Source organism: Palaemon carinicauda, chromosome 19 (genome assembly GCF_036898095.1).
Source record: "Palaemon carinicauda isolate YSFRI2023 chromosome 19, ASM3689809v2, whole genome shotgun sequence".
Lineage (NCBI taxonomy): Eukaryota > Metazoa > Arthropoda > Malacostraca > Decapoda > Palaemonidae > Palaemon > Palaemon carinicauda.
In genome coordinates, this window is record NC_090743.1 from 110,311,994 (window position 1) to 110,326,876 (window position 14,883).

Genomic DNA, 14,883 nt, shown 5'->3' on the forward strand with positions numbered 1-14,883 from the left:
CATCCTGTTCGTAATACTAGCATGCAGTTAAATCTAATTGTCATGCCTTCTCCATCATGAGGCTAAATACTACATAGTATTCTAGATGTTCTATTCGAGCTGTGACCAAGTTGTGGAATGATCTTCCTCATCAGGTAATTGAATCAGTAGAACTTCAAAAGTTCAAACTTGCAGCAAATGCTTTTATGTTGAACTGGCTGACATAAGTCTTTTTATGGTTATATATGAATTATCTGTTTTAATGTTTTTTAAAATATTTAAATTTTTCATTAATTCTTATATAGTTTATTTCCTTGTTTCCTTTCCTCACTGGGCTATTTTCCTTGTTGGAGCCCTTGGACTTATAGCATCTTGCTTTTCCAACTAGGGTTGTAGCTTGCCTAGTAGTAATAATAATAATAATAATAATAATAATACTGTCCAGTAAGGGAAGATAAGGTGTGGGTTGCTCCATCTGACAAGTGGCCGAGAACTGTATGTCCACCGGAAGGCAACAGTGTTTACCTCGTTAAAAGTTTATATGGCCATTTCAGCTTCGCTAAAGTCATAGTCTTGTTAAAGGGCAATGGTTTGTATTCGTATAGGAACAAATGCAAACTACAATAGAAAAGCTGTAGCTGCAAAAATTTACCTAGAAATTTTGGCCTTTAGATATAGACATGAAAAAATATATTATTACAATACTATACTATGAGAAAAGTAAACTAACCAAATTACTAGAGCGCAATTTGAAAAAAAAATATAATTTAATCCTATAAAGGTTTTTTAAATGACCACACACAAATTCCTTACCTGATTTAGTGTTTCCTTGTCTAACTTTGAAGTGAGGTTAATTTCAATTTCTTCAACTGGTTGCGAAGACACATTATACAGCACCACTGAGCATTCATGAGTTTCCCCAGCTGATAATGACAGCTTCAAGTTCCCACACTCCTCACCAACAGGTCTCTCCACCCCTAAACTGCCGGTACTGCTATTTCCTGTTAATATCTAAAGAGAGGATTTATATTTTAAGAGGTCGGCTGCCAGTGGTCTTTCCTTTACATTATTTTTTCATCCTTTACAGTAAATATGTCTTGTATTGTACAAATAAAAGTTTTAAAAAGAATCCCTTGAAAATTAACTAATGTATAGCTAACCTGTAAAAAAGGTAGAGCAGGAACAACATTTATTGTATACGAAGGTATTTTCAGAGTCGGCATGAACTTGAGCCGACAGTTACTGCTGACACCTAATACCGTTGATGAGTATCCAATCACCCTTAACTCTCCAGATCCTTGGGGTCTTCCTCTTAAAGTGACTGGCTGCAATCCCTTCTCCTTTTTCAAGACAACAGTTGAAGTCCAGGACTCAAACTGTACACCTTCTGTGATCAGCATCTAAACAATAGAAAGAAAAGTAAATATGCCGTATCTAGATCATAGGTACCTTCCAATCAAACTTATGCAATATCTACATTATACTACATTATGCTAGAAAATTACATAAATATTTCCACTACATAAATATCACAAATTTTAAGTAATTTGTATTTTTCCTAACAGTACTTACCTCGAACTACTTTCTTAGGAGTATCTGGGATCTCCTCCCATCCGACCAGAATTTTGTGTAGTTTACCCTATTCCCGTTCTCTATGCGGGGTAATCTCTGGCGGAGTGATACGCGCCCAGAGATGACCCGGGGTCAGAGAGGATGCTTTCTAAGGTCTTGCTCCTCAGTAAGTTTTGGTGGAAAGAGGTTCTCCTCTCTCTATCAAATCCTGTAAGTCACTCGGGGAAGGATGGATGGGCCATAACCCGAAAGTAGTTCGAGGTAAGTACTGTTAGGAAAAATACAAATTACTTAAAATTTGTGATTTGTTCCAACACGGAGTACTTACCTCGAACTACTTTCTTAGGAGACTTATACCTTAGGAGGTGGGAGTGTACTGCAGGGCTCAAGAGACCGGGATGATGGAAGCAAAAAAGGGGAAACCTAGATAGGGGGCTAGGTTCCGCTGACCCACCGAAAGAAAACACTCGAAATAGGGAAAACTACCCAAAAAACTAACCGAGTGTCTAAGTGGCTTACCTCTGTAAAAAACCCCTTGGGGGCGTATTTCTTCAGTGACGATGTATCTAATGGTAGTTAAAGGCCTTCCAAGTCCCTTTCAGGGAAGGTAATTAGGTAAAAGGGGGGGGGGAGGGGAGTAAGGAAAAGGAACCTGTCTCTCTTGGACTTGCTGCCCGTGGGTTCCCTGGGGCTATACCTTTAAATCTACTGAAGCGCTGAAATGACGGGACCGAGGGAGAACCTGTCCAAGGACTTCCTCGAGCATTCCTTCAAGTAGTGAGCTGTGAAGATCGACTGGTTGGTCCAAGTACCAGCCCTCAGGATTTGGCCAACTGCCATGTTCTTCTCAAAGGCCAGAGAGGTACTCAGTCCTCTGATGTTGTGGGGCCTGGGTTTACCTGGAATAGGGATTCCTGCACTACTGTAGGCTCTCCTGATCACTTGCCGTAACCAAAAGGAGATCGTGTTTTTGGATACTGGTTTCTTCACCAAACCTGAAGAAACGAACAGATTCTTGACTTCGGGCCTCAGTCTGGCCGTCCTCTCCAAGTACTTCCGTACTGCTCTGACAGGGCACAGCCGCAAGTCCTTGGGGTTGATTGAACGTGGGATTGCCGGCACCGAGAATCCTTCAAACTTGGGGTCCCAGACTGCTGGGTTCTGGGTCTTGGCCACGAAAAATTGAACGAACTTGAAGGTGCCATTCCTAGGAATGTGACACCTCATATGAAAGTCCATGAAGTTCCCCTACTCGTTTTGCCGACGCTAGTGCCAACAGGAAAACTGTCTTGAGGGTGAGCTCTTTGTCTAGGATGTCCTTTAGGGGTTCGAAGGGAGGCTCTGATAGCATCTTCAGGACCCTAGCCACGTCCCACTGGGGCACTCTAACCGCTTGCGGAGGGCATGATTGCTCAAAGCTCTTGATGAGCATCGAGATGTGTCTGGAGGAACCTAGGTCGATGCCTTTCAGGAGGAAGACTTGACCTAGGGCTGCTCTAACTCCTTTAATGGCTGGGATAGACATGCTTTCCCCGTCCCTGAGATAGACTAAGAAGTCGGCTATCTGCGGGACCGAGGCTCTCAACGGCTTGATATTCTTAGCGGCGCACCACTTCGTGAAGGTAGCCCGTTTTGCCTGGTACACAGCGGCTGAAGATCATCTCAGGTAATCCGACATCCTCGTTGCCGTCTTCGCCGAATAGCCTTCCTTCCTCAGGAGACGCTCGATAACCTCCACGCGTGAAGGCAGAGGGACCGAGGGTTGTGGTGGAACCTTTGAAAGTGTGGTTGCCCGAGCAGGTCTGACCTGTCCGGAAGGGGCCAAGGCGGAAGGCGCACCAGTTCCTTTAGGTCTACGAACCACTCTCTCTCCGGCCACCAGGGCGCTACCAAAGCCATCCACAGGTTGTTCGCTCTCCTCACCCTGTTGAGAACCTGTCTGAGCATTCCGAAGGGAGGGAAGGCATAGACGCTGACGTTGTCCCAGGGATGCTGGAAGGCTTCCTCGAACGCTGCTCCCGGGTCTGGCACAGGAGAACAAAACACGGAGAGCTGTAAGTTTAGTCTCGTGGCGAAGAGGTCTATTACCAGCGAACCCCACTTCTGGATCAGAGTCTTGGCTACTTCTGGGTGGAGGGACCAGTCAGGACCCCACCACCTGACCCACTCTGCTGAGGCCGTCGGCTAGGACGTTCCTTTTCCCCGGAATGAACCTGGCCGAGATCTTGATCTGCTCCCTTTCGGCCCATTCCAGAAATTCCAACGTAGGCCGCACAACTACTTTGATTTTAGTCCTCCTTGCTTCTTTACGTATGCTACTACGGTGGCGTTGACGCACATCAACGCCACGGTGTTCCCCCGGAGCAGATGGACGAACTCCAAACACGCCCTCTGCACGGCCATCATTTCCAGTACATTGATATGCAGGTTTTTCTCCTCGGGTCCCACCTTCCTCTCGCTGTACTGTCGAGGAGGTGAGCACCCCAACCCTCCTTGGAGGCGTCCGTGAAGAGGAGCATCTCCGGAGGGTCGTCCGCGAAGGGCATCCCCTTGAGGGTGTTCGAAGTGTCGATCCACCACTCGAGGACCTCCTTCGTTTCCGTGGTCACTGGAACTACTTTGTGAGGGGAGTCTGTCTGGTTCCAGGCTTCTTTCTGGTTCCACTGAAACTCCTCTGAGCTTGAGTCTCCCCTGAGGAACTAGCTTCTCCAATGACACGAGGTGACCTATCAGTCTCTGCCAGTCCTTGGCCCTCCTGGTCTGACCCGACAGAAAGGGCCGTAGGATCTGGTTCAGGTTTTCTAGTCTCGGAAGGGAATGCTTTCGCCAACCGGGAGTCAAGGACCATCCCGAGGTAGGTCATCCTGATGGACGGTATCAATTATGATTTTTCCAGGTTGATGGTGATACCCAGGACGTTGCAGAACTGCGGGAGTTTTGCGCCTTGCCCCCTCAGTACTTCCCTTGAGTCTGAAAGGAACAACCAGTCGTCCAGGTACCGAATCAGGCGGATGCCCTGTTCGTGTGCCCAGGCTGAGACTGTCACGAAGATCCTCGTAAAGACCTGGGGGGCTGTGGATACACCGAAGCAGAGGGTCTTGAACTGCAACGTCTGGGTACCCCACTTCACTCTTAGATACTTCCTGCTGGAGGGGTGGACAGGGATCTGGAAGTATGCGTCCTTGAGGTCTATCGACATCATGAAGTCTCCTTCCCTCAAGGCCGCTAGGACCGACTTCGGAGTGTCCATCTTGAAGTCGGTTTTGCACATGAACTTGTTGAGGGCTGAGAGGTCTATGACTGGTCTCCATCCCCCTGTCGCTTTCTCCACCAGGAAGAGTCTGCTGTAGAACCCTGGCCCTGGGTTCTTGACTGGCTCCATTGCCCCTTTGGCTAGCATAGCAAAGACTTCTTGCAGAGCTGTCCTTCTCAGGGAGTCTTTCGGTGCCAACCATTCCGTCTGTAGATCTGGAATCAGAGGTAGGGGTTCCGCCCGGAAGGGCAATCTGTATCCTTCCTTCAGGACCGTCACGATCCACGGATCCAACCCATGGTCCCACCATGCTTGCCAAGAATTTTTGAGGTATCCCCCCACCTGAAGCTTCGGCAGGAGTAGGGGGCCTCCCTCCCTATCTCCTTCGGGAGGCACGGCCCGAACGCCCTCTTCTGGAGGCCGAGTAGGAAGACCTAAAAGCTGACTGCGTGGTTGCAGATCCACTACGGGAGGGCTGAGAAGACTGCTGCCAGGACGTAGTAGGAACGTCTCTCCTGGGCTGGTTAGGTGAGGCGCGAAGAGGAAGAGGGACGTCCGAAGGAGGTCTCCTATGGTTGGGTCTTCTTGCTGGAGGAGGTCTCGGTTCTCTCACATCCTTTAACTTCCTCACCTTCTCCATCACTTCTACTTCCTTGAGGGGGAAGATAGTCTCGCCCCACAGTGGAAGACTCCTCAGGGGCCTGGCCTCTCTGTCGGGGAGCCGCCTTACCAGTTTGCTGAGTACAGTGTCCCTTTTTCTCAGGATCCAGTTAGCAGTTTGTGTAATTGATTGATAGGACAGGAACTTCAGGGCCTTACCTCCCGAGCTAATCAGCTCTTTCAGCAGGGCCTGATTTTCCGGAACCGCTAGGTCGTATGAGGATTGGAACGCTACCAGCGTGGCGGCCCACCAATCCAGCCAGGATGACACATGCAACAGGTCCCCGGACAGCTCCTCCATCATGGCGGTCTCCGTTGGCGAGAACCAAACCGGGGCTGTGGTCGCCCTTTCTTCTGATGAGCCTTGTTCCAAGATGGCGACTGCTGGTTCTACTGCGCAGGGTCCCGCGCGGTAGCCTTCCGGGAGGTAGAACCGCGACCGAGTCTTTAGGTACCTGGAGAAGCCTAGAGGCGCTCTAGCTCTTGGGGGGCCTCCGCATGGTTAGCCACTACCTTGCTGACATGTGCCAACCCCAGCTTCACGTCTCTAGCCACCGGGAGCGCTAGTGAGGGCTTCTGTTGAACGGGGGCATCCACCATTCTGTTAAGGCTCGACCGCCAGAAGTCCTCAGACGAGGGCTCCGGTTCATCCAGCCTATGATGTCGTCGGATGAGGCCTATGACTCTCCGGTAAGCAGAAACCTCCGCTATAGAGCCTTCTTCACAGTCCTCTCTCTTGTCCGCGGGGAGTCCTAGTTCTTGTGACGGAGGACCTCCAACGGAGGGAGCCGTACCAGGAGGTGGCATCCTCTTGGAGTGGTCCGATTCCCTCGCTACAGACCGTAGGACGGGCATCGCTGCTGGGACGGAGGTCTCCGTCCTTGATTTCTCCCTTCTTCTGGAGGACCAGGGGTCCGCGGGCTTGCCCGTAGAGGAAACGAACCTCTCCCGTTCTGGACGTCTCCTTGGAGATCTTGAAGGAGGGACGCGGCTGCCAGACCGAAGGGGCAACTCTCCACGCTGGGCGGGTGGAGTCGGAACCTTCGCGGACCTATGCCTGTCCCTCGACGTCTGATGCGAGGAGCTCCTCCGCCGGTCAAAACTGCTCCCGTCGATGAATCCTACTGGTGATCAGGGTCTGGGGAGCCATCCCGATGTGCCCGCGACGGCTGCCGCCCCCAGGAGTTGGCTACACGGGATGGAAACTCGCACCCATTCTTCCTCCGGCGAAAGACTTCTGAACTTCCTCCTGGGGGACCTAGAACGTCTATCCACGTGGCGGGGTCTTGAAGACGAGCACGACCGTGATCGTCTCCTGCCAGACCTATCCTGCCACCTACTATGGTCTCTCGGGGCTCCTTCATCTGAAGAGTAAGGGTAGGCCTCAAACGAGCAAGCCGGGGATCTGTAGGGTCTCGTTGGAGGTTCGGAAAGTCGACGTGTCATTGTCGGTTCTGCATGGGGCCCGGCCGACGACGCAGGCTCCATAAACACCGCTGGGAACGACGCTGACGGTGTTGGAGGGGAGCGGGGGAGCTCCTCGTTGGGAAACCAGGCCTTGAACTCCTCTTCTATTCTGTGGGGAGATCTGAAGGGCGTCTTGGGAGGCGCCCACACGAGGACGTCTGATGGCGGCGAGTCGTCCTTCTCGGCGCCGCCCTCGGCTGCTGACGCACCTGAAAAGCCCGCCCAAGAGTCGGGAGAAGAAGCTGCTGCCGACCTTCCCCACATAAGATCTTCCAAAGATATGGGGCCACCTTTGTCCAGGGCCTCGACCCCCGAAAACACACCCGTCCCTCCCTGAGGCCCCCCACTTGCCTGGACAGACGACACAATACCACTGTCTGGTAATTTAGACTTCTGGGGAAGGGCTACCGGCTGCTTCCCCGCAACAGACTTACCTCGACCCCTACTCTGGGTAGGGGGAGAAGGTAGAGAAGCTCTATCAGATGGGACGCCGGGCGAAGCGAGAGGCGAAGAGACCTTGGACTTCCTCGGGGACCGATGAGAGGCTTTCTTCTTTTTAGTGCCGTAACGCACCCACTGCACTTCATTCCAGGACTCGTAGTCCGGACACGTGGCTGTAGGGGAACACACACTGCCCCTACACAACGAACACAAGGAGTGCGGGTCAACTTCGGGTTTTGAGAGAAAAGCGCCACACGATTTGCCGGCCATAGGCCCAGGGCAACGACGGGCCTGCTCCATAATGAACAAGTAATATAACGCGAGACACAGGAACACAGAGAGAAAGGAAGGGAAGCACACAAGGGACCACGTGGGAACCGCGTGGGACACAAAGGGATCGGGGACACAAAGGGTCGCACTGGGTTAGAGAGCGTCGGTGTGTTAACATCGACGCGACCAAAAACTTACTGGGGAGCGAGACCTGAGAAAGCATGCTCTCTGACCCCGGGTCATCTCTGGGCGCGTATCACTCCGCCAGAGTTTACACCGCATTGAGAACGGGAATAGGGTAAACTACACAAAATTCTGGTCGGATGGGAGGAGATCCCAGATACTCCTAAGAAAGTAGTTTGAGGTAAGTACTCCGTGTTGGAACAAATTGGGATTTATTGAACAGTAAAAGGTTATTTATCGCAAGTCAGTAAACAAAACTTTTATAAAGAAAAAAAATGGAATATATTCCACTCTAAGAACCTTAAGATCACTTGAGACACACAGCATTGCATTACATAATACAGTAATCCAATAGAAAGCACTTACCATGTTAGTGACTTTCAACTCAAATGTCATTGGATTTTCTAGTTCTACGATAATTTCGCACACATCTCCTTCAACCCAATCAAAATCTGTAAAGAAGAACAATGATGCTTATTGCCACCAATCAAAGGTTTAATAAAAGATATGTATTTACTCGTCTATTTCTTAGCTTATTTGTTTGTTTGTCAGCAAATTTACATAAAAAACTACAGTACCGATCTTGACCAAACTTGGTAGTCATGTGGGTATGACTCAAGGATGAATCTGTAACATTTTGGATAAAGTACAAGTACGGACCAATACTTTGAAAATAATCGTAATGTTAAGTTAACGGCATATATATTGTTAGTTTAATTCTTGTTTGTGAACAACACTATGGAAAAATTACAGAAGCAATTTCAACATAACTTGATGGATATGTGGGGTATGACCTACGGACAAATCTATAACATTTTGAAGTAAATCCATCGAAGTACAAATATGCAGTCACGTTAAAAGCAAAATAAGATAGTTTGGTTTTAACCATATCCTACATTCTCAATACTGTATATGCTATGCTAAAACTTGAAATTACCTTCACATAACTTTTAAGTACTTTACAAAATACTATGAATTTTGCAATTATAGTCAATAAAGAAAAAAAATACTTTTAATACAATTAAAATAATTATACAAATACCATATCATTACTCATATGCGGTCTCTCATAATTGCTTCTTGCTCAATCAATTAGAGGATTATCTTCAAACCACATAATAAAAGTTTCCCTGTTAAACTATAATAAATATGTATCATAAATATGAGAAAACAAACCCTTTTCTAGTCTTTTATTTTTTCTATTAAATCTGTTAACTTTAAATTTATTGAGAACTAAAAGGTAACCAAGTTTTTTAGTAAGAAGGCGGCTACGTTCTCTTCCATTCTCCTCAATCAGTTCATAGTGAAAATCTGCTCACACTGAGGGAAACTGCAACACTAGTTATGCCCAAACGTAACTTCCATATGACCGAAAAACAACCATACAATATATAAATATATATATATAATTACAGTACAGTACTCATTATCCTCAACTCTGGTTAAAATTAATGAACTCTTTTAAAATACTAGGATAGCAATGTTACCCACAAAACTCAGGCTTACGTTAAGAGCCTTGAGTACTTACTTGTAAATGTAAAATCAATAGGTAATTTTTTCCCATGGGACTTATAAAACATAATGCAACACTTTGACATTAAGAAGTAGCTTGTACTGTGCATTGATGGCTAATATACGACTATGACTCGAAAATGACATGCTTAGCTCACAATAAAGTTTACAGTACAACATGTTATGAAAGTAATGAATTACATATTTACTGTGTTAGGCCTTATCACTATGAACCTCTAAAATCATATTTGAGCTCAAAATGATTCACAAATTTATACAAAAGACATATTTCAATGTTATAAACACTTTTCAGGAGATTTTTTAAAATCAGGAAAATGTGCCATTTACAAATCCAATTATATTTATTCTCTTTATCTTTTATCTTAAGAGGGCTTCAACTAAACTTATAAACCATAATAATTCTAGACTCACATGGTTATTCAATACTGCATAATTCTATCATGAAGATTGAAATCAAAACAAAATATACCTGGAGGGATTGCCAGCTATGTTGTAGGATAGAAATAGAAATCTGAAATTAAAATGCAAAAATGTCGCACACTTGAGTCGAACAAACAGTATAGAATACTTAGTATCTGTATCTTTACTGATGAATTTCAGTCATATATTCTAGTGCTAGAATATATGCTGCACTAAACTGCAGCTGGGGGGAGTGTACAGGGTTAGTTTGTAGGGAGACAGGAAGAGCAAATAGAATCGAGTAAAAGGTTAAGAAATGGATGAAGTTCTGGGCCAAAGGGACTGCAAGAGCGTGTAAGAAATGTGTGGTACGATCAGAATCCTGGGTGTTCGAGTCACTCCGGGGTCACCAATTGTGCAGGGTGGTTGTTAGATACCATTAGAGGGGCAAGATGAATGCAAGTAAGGTTTATTCAACAAGGTAATGGACTTATATACAAACAGTTGAGAGTAACCCTGTCACAAAAATTCAAACTAAGTGAAACATGCGATGGCAAGCTGAAACAGATTTTCTAGTAACAGTGCGGGAGAGCGCGATAAAAAAAAATCAACAGCATTACAGTATATGAGCGTGTATGAAACATGTGCGGTACAGGACACAACAACGAAGACCCTAAGGCTAATGTGCACTACTTAAGGAGCACTACCAGCTCTACTACCCAACAAAGCTGATTCTTAGTGCTGCTCATGTCGAAAAAAAATCGGAAGGGTTAAAAAAATGCTTATCATTTACAAGCATTAACTTAAAAAAAAATTTTAATGACAGAAAAATATTAAAATAGTGTACTGAAAGAAAAAACCTACCCATTTTCCCTTGGGAACGATTTAAGGTGGTTGTTAGAGATGTGAAGGGTGTGAATATAAAAGGACCAGAGTCTCCATCTGCTGCGGGGGTTATTCTTTCCGCTTTTCTACCAATGTCTGGAGCAACGATTCGGATTCCCCTGAAAGAAGGAATAACAAAACTTAGTCAATCAGTATATAAAACAAAATTAATATCCTCATCTTTTGAAAATTAACAGATTTCATGTAAATACAGTCACACATTAGGAAAAAAAAAAGCATCGCACTCTAGCCTTGATGAAATCCATAAAAATCCTTGAATAAAAATATATGGACATAGAACTCAACTGTCCTTAAATATTAGTAATTATATAACTGCAGATTGCTTTAACTTTTATTACTGTATATTGGAGGGTTACTACCTTGTCTTCCTCTTCCTTTATTGATGAATATTGATGTATTAGTTAAAAATTAGTCCTGAAGGCTAGAATATCAAACACATTTCCTATTTGATCTACAGTTTTTAATTACATATCTACAAGTAAACAAATTGCCTTAATAGGATACAAGTAAAGCATGCAACTGAAAAATGTTATTTTTATTAATAAAATAAATTTTTGAATATACTTACCCGGTGATTATATAAGCTGCAGCTCTGCTGCCCGACAGAAAAACTCTACGTTCAAAATACGCCAGCGATCGCTATGCAGGTAGGGGGTGTACATCAACAGCGCCATCTGTCGAGCAGGTACTCAAGTACTCCATGTAAACACAGAACCAATTTTCTCCTCGGTCCACTGGGTCTCTATTGGGGAGGAAGGGAGGGTCCTTTAATATATAATCACCGGGTAAGTATATTCAAAAATTTATTTTATTAATAAAAATAACATTTTTCAATATTAAACTTAGCCGGTGATTATATAAGCTGATTCACACCCAGGGGGGTGGGTAGAGACCAGCATTACTTGTTTACATTATTATGAGCTAAGTATTTTGTATTTCATTTTAGCAGTTATTCAAAATAACAAACATAAAATAAATAAGTACCTGGTAAGGAAGTCGACTTGAACAATTACTCTGCCTTTTTAAGTACGTCTTCCTTACTGAGCCTCGCGATCCTCTTAGGATGCTGAGCGACTCCTAGGAGCTGAAGTATCAAGGGTTGCCACCCATACTAAAGGACCTCATCAAAACCTCTAATCTAGGCGCTTCTCAAGAAAAGAATTTGACCACCCGCCAAATCAAGTAGGATGCGAAAGGCTTCTTAGCCTTCCGGACAACCCAAAAAACAACAATAAAAAACATTTCAAGAGAAAGATTAAAAAAGGTTATGGAATTAGGGGAATGTAGTGGTTGAGCCCTCACCCACTACTGCACTCGCTGCTACGAATGGTCCAAGGGTGTAGCAGTTCTCGTAAAGAGACTGGACATCTTTAAGAAAAAAAGACGCGAACACTGACTTGCTTCTCCAATAGGTTGCGTCCATTATACTCTGCAGAGATCTATTTTGTTTAAAGGCCACTGAAGTTGCGACAGCTCTAACTTCATGTGTCCTTACCTTCAGCAAAGCATGGTCTTCCTCATTCAGATGGGAATGAGCTTCTCGTATCAACAGTCTGATATAATAGGAAACTGCATTCTTTGACATAGGTAAAGAAGGTTTCTTAATAGCACACCATAAAGCTTCTGACTGTCCTCGTAAAGGTTTAGTTCGTCTTAAATAGAACTTAAGAGCTCTAACAGGGCATAAGACTCTTTCTAGTTCATTTCCAACCAAATTAGAAAGGCTTGGAATATCGAACGATTTCGGCCAAGGACGAGAAGGTAGTTCGTTTTTGGCTAGAAAACCAAGCTGTAAAGAACATGTAGCCGTTTCAGATGAAAATCCGATGTTCCTGCTGAAGGCGTGTATCTCACTGACTCTTTTAGCTGTTGCTAAGCAGACGAGGAAAAGAGTCTTTAAAGTGAGATCTTTAAAGGAGGCTGATTGTAGTGGCTCGAACCTTTCTGACATAAGGAATCTTAGAACCACGTCTAAATTCCAACCTGGTGTAGCCAAACGACGCTCCTTCGAGGTCTCAAAAGACTTAAGGAGGTCCTGTAGATCTTTGTTGTTGGAAATATCTAAGCCTCTGTGACGGAAGACTGTTGCCAACATGCTTCTGTAACCTTTGATTGTGGGAGCTGAAAGAGATCTTTCCTTCCTCAGGTATAATAGGAAGTCAGCTATTTGGGTTACAGAGGTACTGGTTGAGGATACTGATACCGACTTGCACCAGCTTCGGAAGACTTCCCACTTCGACTGGTAGACTCTAAGAGTGGATGTCCTCCTTGCTCTAGCAATCGCCCTGGCTGCCTCCTTCGAAAAGCCTCTAGCTCTCGAGAGTCTTTCGATAGTCTGAAGGCAGTCAGACGAAGAGCGTGGAGGCTTGGGTGTACCTTCTTTACGTGTGGCTGACGTAGAAGGTCCACTCTTAGAGGAAGAGTTCTGGGAACGTCCACCAGCCATTGAAGTACCTCGGTGAACCATTCTCTCGCGGGCCAGAGGGGAGCAACTAACGTCAACCTTGTCCCTTCGTGAGAGGCGAACTTCTGCAGTACCTTGTTGACAATCTTGAACGGGGGGAATGCATAAAGGTCTAGATGGGACCAATCCAGTAGAAAGGCATCTATATGAACTGCTGCTGGGTCCGGGATTGGCGAGCAATAATTTGGGAGCCTCTTGGTCATCGAGGTTGCAAAGAGATCTATGGTAGGTTGGCCCCATGTGGCCCATAGTCTCTTGCACACATCCTTGTGTAGGGTCCATTCTGTTGGGATGATTTGACCCTTCCGACTGAGGCAGTCCGCCATGACATTCATGTTGCCTTGAATGAACCTCGTTACTAGAGAAAGGTTTAGATCTCTTGACCAAGTGAGGAGGTCCCTTGCGATCTCGTACAACGTCATAGAATGGGTCCCTCCTTGTTTGGAGATGTACGCCAAGGCCGTGGTGTTGTCTGAGTTCACCTCCACCACCTTGCCTAGAAGGAGAGACTTGAAGCTTTTCAAGGCCAGATGAACTGCCAGTAGCTCCTTGCAGTTGATATGTAACGTTCTTTGATTCGAGTTCCAAGATCCCGAGCATTCCCGACCGTCTAATGTCGCACCCCAGCCCGTGTCCGATGCGTCCGAGAAGAGAACGTGGTTGGGGGTCTGAACAGCCAGGGGCAGACCCTCTCTGAGGTGGATGTTGTCCTTCCACCAAGTCAGTGATGACTTCATCTTCTCGGAAATGGGAATCGAGACCGCTTCTAGCGTCTTGTCCTTTTTCCAGTGCACAGCTAGGTGAAATTGAAGGGGACGGAGGTGCAGTCTCCCTAACGCGATGAACTGTTCCAGGGATGAAAGCGTCCCTATCAGACTCATCCACTGTCTGACTGAACATCGGTCCTTCTTTAGCATGTTCTGGATGCATCCTTGGGCTTGACTTATTCTGGGGGCCGACGGAAAAGCCCGAAAAGCTTGACTGTGAATCTCCATCCCTAAGTACACTATAGTTTGGGATGGGACCAGTTGGGACTTTTCCATATTGACCAGGAGACCCAATTCCTTGGTCAGATCTAGAGTCCACTTTAGATTCTCCAGACAGCGACGACTGGAAGCAGCTCTTAGAAGCCAGTCGTCCAAATAGAGGGAGGCTCTGATGTCCGCTAAATGCAGGAATTTGGCAATATTCCTCATCAGTTTCGTAAAGACAAGAGGAGCCGTGCTTAGGCCAAAGCACAGGGCTTGAAATTGGTAGATAACCTTCCCGTAAACGAACCTTAGAAAAGGTTGGGAATCTGGGTGGATGGGGACGTGAAAGTAAGCGTCCCTTAGGTCTAAAGAGACCATCCAGTCTTCCTTCCTGACCGATGCTAGAACAGACTTTGTCGTCTCCATGGCGAACGTCTGCTTTGTGACAAAGACATTCAGAGCACTGACGTCTAGCACCGGCCTCCACCCTCCTGTCTTCTTTACCACTAAGAAGAGACGGTTGTAGAAGCCCGGGGATTGATGGTCCCGGACTTTGACTACCGCTCCCTTTTCTAGTAAGAGGGACACCTCTTGCTTCAAAGCTAGTCTCTTGTCCTCCTCTCTGTACCTGGGAGAGAGGTTGATGGGAGACGTTGCTAGAGGGGGTTTGCGTATAAACGGGATCTTGTACCCTTCTCTGAGCAACTTCACAGATTGTGCATCTGCGCCCCTTTTCTCCTAGGACTGCCAGAAGTTCTTGAGTCTGGCTCCCACTGCTGTCTGAA

At 46.1% G+C, this 14,883-nt stretch overlaps 1 protein-coding gene across 3 annotated transcripts in view; it reads right to left on the reverse strand.

Moving 5' to 3' along the window:
• Positions 1–14,883, reverse strand: part of brun (trafficking protein particle complex subunit brun) — a 129,844-nt gene that overhangs the window by 21,714 nt on the left and 93,247 nt on the right. For all 3 annotated transcript variants that reach the window (XM_068393737.1, XM_068393738.1, XM_068393739.1), the window contains exons 11-14: positions 10,622–10,761; positions 8,192–8,277; positions 1,140–1,379; positions 793–990 (exon numbers count right to left, since the gene is read on the reverse strand). In XM_068393737.1, coding sequence (XP_068249838.1) covers positions 793–990; positions 1,140–1,379; positions 8,192–8,277; positions 10,622–10,761 — 664 coding nt within the window. The remainder of the gene's footprint in view (positions 1–792; positions 991–1,139; positions 1,380–8,191; positions 8,278–10,621; positions 10,762–14,883) is intronic.